General features: G+C 63.7%; 1 protein-coding gene across 1 annotated transcript; it reads right to left on the reverse strand.

The window, feature by feature from the left end:
• Window positions 1-1,004: 1,004 nt before the first annotated feature.
• On the reverse strand, window positions 1,005-4,719 carry LOC306816870 (maestro heat-like repeat-containing protein family member 7; the record flags this gene model as incomplete). The annotated part of the gene is made up of 11 exons (XM_079333316.1): window positions 1,005-1,069; window positions 1,329-1,431; window positions 1,755-1,856; window positions 2,015-2,170; window positions 2,277-2,453; window positions 2,707-2,844; window positions 3,013-3,127; window positions 3,623-3,810; window positions 4,039-4,186; window positions 4,425-4,573; window positions 4,639-4,719. 11 exons carry the CDS (start codon window positions 4,717-4,719, stop codon window positions 1,005-1,007), a joined length of 1,422 nt encoding a protein of 473 aa, XP_079189442.1.
• Between the last annotated feature and the right edge of the window lie 2,856 nt (window positions 4,720-7,575).

Consider the following 7,575-nt stretch of genomic DNA (forward strand, 5'->3'; position numbering starts at 1 on the left):
ATCCCTGTGTGGGGATGGAGCACTGCTGTGCTTTCAGGAAGCTCTTTGTGAACACTTCCAGCATTGCAAGCTCCTTTGTCCTATATGGATGCTAGCCAGGGAATCCCTCAAGGCGGGGCTCAGAGCATAGTCAAGCTGGCTCTTCTAAAACCCAGGCTCCTTGTCCCCTTCAGCGTGCTCAGCACGGCTTTTAACCCCACAGTGTTGCGCAAGGGACCTGCACGACAGGGATCTTGGCAGCCTGAGCTGCCCTTGTTCCTCTCTGTCCCTGCACAGAGAACGGCAGCAGGGCCCTGTGTGTCCAGGGGCTCATGTTTGGTGCCGCTCAGGCTCCACAGAGATGTGGGTAAAGTGAAAAAAAAAAACTTTATGAAGGGAAGGCAAAGCGAAGGGGTGAGCTGGGACGCAAAACGGGATGGGCAGGGTCTGAGGAATGGAGGGAGGGAGCTGCCAACAGGGAGGGAGACGGCAGGAGCTCCTGGAGCTTGCCACAGGCTCAGCTGTGAGCAGCGAGAGCTGTGCCTGGAGCTGCAGCTGGTCCCGTCTGCTCTGCAGCTGGTCCCATCTTCAATGGGCAGGTCGCTGAAGGACAGTGGTTCTTCTGATCCAGCAGACGAAGTTCGGCAGATCTTCTGTTGAACTGCAGCTGGATAACCTGCCTCATAAAGCAGGGGCTCTTGTCCTCCTTCAGGGCTTGAAGGGCTGCGAGAGAGAGAAGCAGAACCACAGTCAGAGGCCGGACTGTGGGAATCCAAGGAAACCTTCCTGCCAGGGCCATCCCACCCAGCTCCTGCCATGGCCACGAAGGAGCAGGAGACCAGGGCACGGGCCAGAAGGTGCTGGCCATGGATCCCCCGTGTCCCTGAGAGCTCTCCGTGCTCGGCCCGCACCGCCCCTCGTCCGCACAGGCCGCAGAGCCCTCCGCAGCCGGGCAGCGATTGTAGCTCCGTGCCCGGCATTTGCAGCTGCCCCCGGCGGCCCCGCTGCCACGAGGGCGGCTGCCCTCACTCACCCTCGCTGAGGACCTGCAGCTCCTCCTCGTGTCCCCTCAGGAGCGTTCCGGCGAGCCCTGGCAACACAGAGCCCGTGTCGGCCCCAGCGGCACAGCTGCCCCCCAGGGGCGCTGCCAGCCCTGCGGCCACACGGCCTCGTCCCCCGGGCAGGGCTCAGCCCGGGCCCCTGGCGCATCGTGCCGCCCCAGGGCACGGCTGCGGGAGGGCGGCGGCAGCGCCGAGGGCAGGCGGGGCTGCACCGCGCCGGGCCCGGCTCCCGCTGCCGGGGCAGCAGCCGGGCCGGAGGCGGGGAGGGACGGCGGGCTGGCGGCTCACCGATGAGCCTGAGGGCCGCCTGTCGCAGGCGCGGCTGCGGGCTCTGCAGGCACGGCAGGGCCCAGCGCAGGTGCTCGGCCGCTCGGCTCTCATCCTGTAGCAGCTGTGGAGAGCGCCAGGAGGGAAAGCTCGGCGCGGGCTCTGCCCCTCGGCCGGGCGCTCCCTGCGCCCAGCCCCGGCCTCCCCGGCCCGCACAGCCCCGAGGCCCGGCCGGGCCGGGACTCCGTGGGCACCCGGCTCGGGGCCGGAGGAGCCCGGCCGAGAGCCCACGCGGCCCAGCGAAGGGAGCAGCCCCTGTGTAGGGCGCAGGCTGCGGCTGCCCTGGCTGCAGCGCTGGGCAGGGCCACAGCTGCCGGCCCCGCACGCTGAGCTCCGGGGGCAGGGGACTTCTCCAGCCTGTGGCTGGGGCTTCCAGGCTGGCCTTACCAGGCACTTGGCGACCTTCATGCGCCACGGCTGGCTCAGCAGCTCTTCCAGATCCCTCCTCCTCAGGAAGCGTGCTGCACAAAGCAGGGTTTCGCCAGAGGCCTGGAGAGCAGCAGAGAGCCGTGGGTGGCACCAGAGCCCGGGGCATGGGACCCACATCCCTGGGCCAAGGCCAGGGCGAGGCTGGAGCCCACGAGGCGCCAGGGGAAGAGGCAGCCAAGCCCCTGCCGGGGATGCAGCAGCACGACACAAAACCTCACCTTCGCCACGCACCGGTTCTCATCATGCCAGTGCAAGAAGAGGGGAAGCAGGCTCTGGCTCACGGTTCTGGTGAGAGCCTTTTTCCCCTCTTCCACTACCAGCTCCATCACCTTGCTGAAGAGCTGGATGGAGAGCAGCTGCACGTGGCTGTTGTCCTGGAGGAAAGGAGAAGAGCTCAGCACCAACTAGTCCAGTCCCAGTGGGGCAAAGGCCCAAAACTGCCCAGGGCACAAAGTTTCCTGGCAGTCCACAGAACCTTACATTCTCAAAGTGTGGGAGGAGTGGCTCAGCCAGCTTCTGGGCAGTGGCGCTGGGTATCTTAAGGTCTTTTTCCCGGAGCATATAGGCTAGCACAGAGAGGGTCATCCACACCATCTCTCCATCTGGATCACCCAGCTGCTCCACCAGGTGTTGGTAGACGCCGCGTATTCCTCCGCTCTGTGTGCAACACAAGGCTGTGCTGTGAAGCCCTGGAGGGCTGCAGCACCAACAGGGCCCTGGCCCTGCAACCCCACGCAGCTGCCTCAGGGCCCAGAGGCCAGAGGTCTGTACCAAGGCACTGGGGCAGCTGAAGCGGGAGGCAGAGAGCTGGGAGCAGCTGCCTCAGCTGCCGAATCCCAGGCAAGCCCAAGGGGCAGCGTTGCCCAGCCCCACGATGCCAGCGCGGCTTCAGCCACTGCCCCCTTCTCACCAGCGAGGGCTCCTTGCTGAGCACCACGAGGCCTCTGAGCTCCAGGCGCAGCCTGTCCCTGCTCTCGCTCGGCAGGTGCCTGGACATGACCGACAGGGCACTGTGCCCGTGTTTGCTCAAGTCCAGGCACTGCAGGACCTGAAAGGCACAGGGCAGTGACAGGGACCCGGCCGCTGGGAGTGCAGAACTGCCCAGGGCCGGGCCCAGGCGGCAGCACCGGGCGCGCACCGTGCCAGGCGGCTGCGGCTCCCAGAGCCAGAGAGCTGGGAGGCAGCTCAGCCAGGCAGCGCTGGCCCTCAGGCTCACCTCCACAAAGAACGCCAGGGCCGGCAGATCCCAGCGCGGCTGCCCCCCGATGAGCAGGCTGAGCAGGTGCCTGGCGATGCCGCAACACAAGGGGCTCGAGCCACGGCGCATCTCCCTGGCAGGGGGAGAAAGGCACCAAAGCCCTGAGCCGGGCGGGCAAACCTCTCCCAGGACTGACTCACAGAGGTGTGGGACCTTTGCCCAGCACCCTGCCAGGGGACGTGGGCCCTTTGGGAGGCGGCTGCTCCTGGGAGCCCTCCTCTCCCAGCCTTTTCCAGGCTGCTCGGTCCTCCCTCGGTGCCAAGGCCCTCTGGCCACGACCACGGGGAGCGTGTGGGGCACTCCGGGCACAGGGCACCAATGCTGGCAGCGGGGAGAAGGGGGACTCACCTGGCCAGCAGCCCCACTGCATAGTGCTGGGTCTCGGCACAGAGCAGGGTGTCCCAGACCCGCCTGCGCTCCAGAGCCACCAGCTTCTTATCACAGCCCAGTAGGCAGAGCAGAGCCTTCATGGTCTGCACTGCAAACCTGTGGCCAGAGCAAAGGCCAGGTCATGCTGGGAGCAGTGACCCTGGCCACAAGGGCATGGGAAGGACAGGGTGACTGGGACCTGTTGGGCTTGCTGGGAAGGCGGTGTTCCTCCCGGCACGCTGTCCAGAAGTTCTCAACATCCTGTGGCATCTGCTCTGTGGTGCTGAAAATTTGGAATAGCAGAGCCACGAAGACACGGGCAGAATATGCGACCATTGTGTGGTGCCACTCGGGCATGTGGACAGTCACCCAGAGCACCAGAGTTGCCTGCAAAAGACAGAGCAGCCCGAGGCAGTGCTCAGTGCCGAGGTGTCCGTGTGGCAGGGCCCAGGGGAGACGCAGGGGGAGCACCCGGCCTGCTGCCCCTGAGCCTGTCCCTAGCCCAGCCTTCAGCCCAGTGCCCGAGGCTGGGAGCTGCAGGGCACTGGGCAGAGCATGGAGAGCTGCTGGAGAGGGGACCTGGAGGGCAAGCAAAGGCCAGTGTCAGAAACTCACTGCCAGTGCAAAGATGGCCTCGTTGTCCTCTTTGATGAAGAACATGCTGTATACTGGCCTGTCTTCCATCACAAAGAGCAGCTCTGGAAGCACCTTCTGCACTGCTGGTCCCGATGAGCCGATGGTTTTCCACATCAAGGCTGCAGCTCTGTGGGACCAGAGCTGTGCATCAGTACCAAGCCCCATGCAGCTGAGTGGGGCCGGGTGACAGAGCCCCTGTGCCCTGAGGGGCAGGGAGGGAGCATGGCAGAAGGATCAGCAAACAGGGTGGCTCAAGGGGCCCAGAGCTCTCTGAGTGTCTGGCAGACCCCACTGGACAGGCTGTGCAGGGCAATGGCCCTACAGGCCAGTGAAGCCTGAGCTCTCAGGGCACCTGTGCCGCATACCTGTCACACAATGGGGCACAGCGCAGGAGGCTCATCACCACATTAGCTGGGTGTTCTTCAGCCAGCCTCAGGAGGTCATTTTGCAGCCCGGCATCCACAGTTCCACAGGACACGAGTCTCTGATGAATGTCCCTCACCCTGTGTGGCACCTGGAGGGGGCACAGGGAAGATTTGGAGTGCTTGTCCATGGGAGCCTCTGGCCCCGCTCACTCACCAGATCGCCCCAGGGCCGGATGCGCTTGACGGCCACCTGCGAGCCAAGGGGCAGCGGCAGGCTGAGCTCGCTGCCTGGCATGCCGCGCTCCAACCTCCCCTTCCTCGTCTTCTTCTTCCTCCTCCTCCTGCTCCCTCTTTCTCCCTCCTCCTCCACCCCTGCCACTCACCGTGGTGCCGTCCGCGAGCCGGGTGACCGGGAAGATGCTGCCAAAGCCGCCGCTGTCCAGCAGGGAACCCATACGGTACCTGCTCCTGCAACGCCTCCTGCGACTCCCTGCGGGCGACACGCGGCTGTCAGTGCTCGGCCCGGGGCCAGACACGGCCCCCGAGCGCCCCCCGAGCGTCCTGGGCCGGGCATTCCCACCCGCCCAGGCCCCGGCGGAGCTCGGGGCTGAAGGAGCTCTGCAGCGGGGGCTGCGGGAGCGGCCGCGCCGTGTGTGCCCTCTACGGGGCCCGGGAGGAGCCGGGGCTGGGGCTGGGCTGAGGGGACTGGGGATGGGACTGGGGATGCGGCTGGGGCTGGGACTGGGGATGGGACTGGGGAATGGGGCTGGGACAAGCATGCCAAAGAGAAGTGATGCCCAGCCAACAGCGCCACAGCCAGGACAGCGAGAGCCGGGCAGAGGCGAGACCGGGGGGGGGTATGGGCGGGGCCGGGGCGGCGACGGGGCAGGGGCAGCCCCGCCCGGGGCCGGGGCGGGCTCGAACATGGCCCGAACGGGAAGAGGGGAGAAGGTAAGAGGAGGGAGAGGGTCGGGGAAAGCGACTCCGAGGAAGAGAAGGAACAAGAGATCAGAGGATCTGTAGACTCGCTGCTGCCGCTGCTGCCCGCCCGCTGCTGCTGCCGCTGCTGTGCCGCTGCTGCTGCCGCCGCTGCCAGCTGCTGCTGCCGCCGCCGCTGCTGCCGCTGTTGCTGTGCAACTGAACCCCGGGGCCGTTCTTCCTCCGCCGTGTTCGCTTGGCCGCGTGTCCGTTTCCACGGTCGCCCCACTGCGCCCCATGGCTGAGCCCCGCCGCGCCCGGGGGCAAAAGCTGCTGAAACTGTCCCAGCACGAGCCGGGCCGGGCCGGGGGCTCCCCGCGAGCCGGGGCCGGGCCGGGGGCCGGGGCCCGGCCAGAGGCCGACGGCACCACACCGGGAGCCTGAGGCCGAAGGAGAGATTAGTTAACTTGATCCACTGTGAATTGAGAAAGCGAAATGACTTTTCATTGGTTTCCCGAGCTGTCCATCACTCATCAGCTCTCTGATTGGTCCCCAGCAGCTCACAGGGGAGGCCCCCAGACGCGGGACAGCCCCTCCCACTCCCCGGCCTCACGTTGCTTCCCTCAGGCGAAATCCGCCCCTCCCCAGCACGCGAACCCACACAAAGACAAAACAATAAAGAAAAAGTTCTTCTCTCCGGGTACTTGAAGTTCAGCCAAGAGCACACACTAACTCAGACAAGACTTCCCTAAATGCATCAACATGTTGAGTATTCATTGACAATTCCCGATGCGCTCTCCCGGGGGTCCCTGCGGGGGTTCCACCCGGGGGGGGCTCGGACGGGGCTTGGCCCAGACCCCCCCGGGACCCTCCCCAAAAAAACCGCCCGGGACCCCCCCAAAAAACCGACTGGGACCAGGTCGTGACTGGGGGAGGGTGCCGGCTCTTTTTGGGGTGGTCCCGGTGTTTCAGGGGGGGTCTCGGTATTTTTTTTTTGGGGGGGGGGGTCCCGATATTTGGGGGAGTCCCGATTTTGGGGATTCTCGGTATGGGGGGGGGAGTCCCAGGATGGGGATCCCGATATTTGGTGGGGGTCCTGCTATTTTTGGGGGGCGAGTCCCGGTATTTGGGGCGGGTGTCGATATTTGGGGGGGGGGCTCCCTGGCATTTGGGGAATCGCGACTGTTTTGGGGTCCCGGTATTGGGGGACTCCCATATTTATGGGGGGTCCTGGTATTTTTTGGGGGGTCCCAGTGTTGGGAGGGTGGTCTCTATTTTTTTTGGGGGTGTTCCCGATATTTGAGGGGGTTCCGGTATTTGGGGAACTCCCCAATATTTGGGGGGTCCGGTGTTTTTTTGGGAGGGGTCCCGATATTCCGGGGAGGGGCAATATTTGGGGGTCCCGGCTCTTTTTGGGGGGTCCTGGAGTTTGGGGGGTTCCAATATTTGGGGGGGGTCCACGATATTTGGGGGTCCGGTAATTGTTGGGGAGGGGGGGGTTCTCGGCTTTTTTTGGGGGTTCCCAGTATTGGGGGGGGGGCCTGATATTTGGGGGGGGGGTCGGTCCTGTTATTTTGGGTTCTCGTATTTTGTGGGGGTTCCCTCTATTTTTGGGATTCGTTTTTGGGGGGTTCATTATTTTGGGTGTTTTTTAGGATTTCCCGTATTTTTCGGGGGGTTCTCGCTATTTTTGGGGGGGTCTGTATTTTTGGGGTTCCCAGGGTTTATTTTGGGGTCCCTGTGCTGCTTTTGGGGTTCCCTGTATTTTTTGGTGTTCTCTCTGGTTTGGGGTTCTCTGTATTTTCGGGTTCCCTGTGCTGCTTTTGGGGTCCCCGGTGCAGTTTTGGGGGTCCCTGTGCTGATTTTTGGGATCCCTGTGCTGATTTTGGGGTCTGTTTTTGGGGTTCCCCCCTCGTTTTTGGGGTTCTCACTGTTTTTGGGGTCCCTGTGTTTATTTTGAGGTCGCCGTGCTGATTTTTGGAGTCCCTGTGCTGATTTTTGAGGTCTCTGTTTTTAGGGTTCTCTCTATTTTTGGGGTCTCTCTGTATATGGGGGTTCTCTGTGTTTTTGGGGTCCCAGTGTCTGATTTTGGGGTCTCTGTTTTGGGGTCCCCGTGCTGATTTTTGGGGTTCCGGTATTTTTTTTGGGGTCTCAATTTTTGGGGTCTGTGGTTTTTGGGTCTCTGTTTTTGGGGTCCCTGTGTTTATTTTGGGGTCTCTATTCTCTGTTTTTG

The sequence above is a fragment of the Erithacus rubecula genome (genome assembly GCF_903797595.1).
Source record: "Erithacus rubecula genome assembly, contig: scaffold_952_arrow_ctg1, whole genome shotgun sequence".
NCBI lineage: Eukaryota > Metazoa > Chordata > Aves > Passeriformes > Muscicapidae > Erithacus > Erithacus rubecula.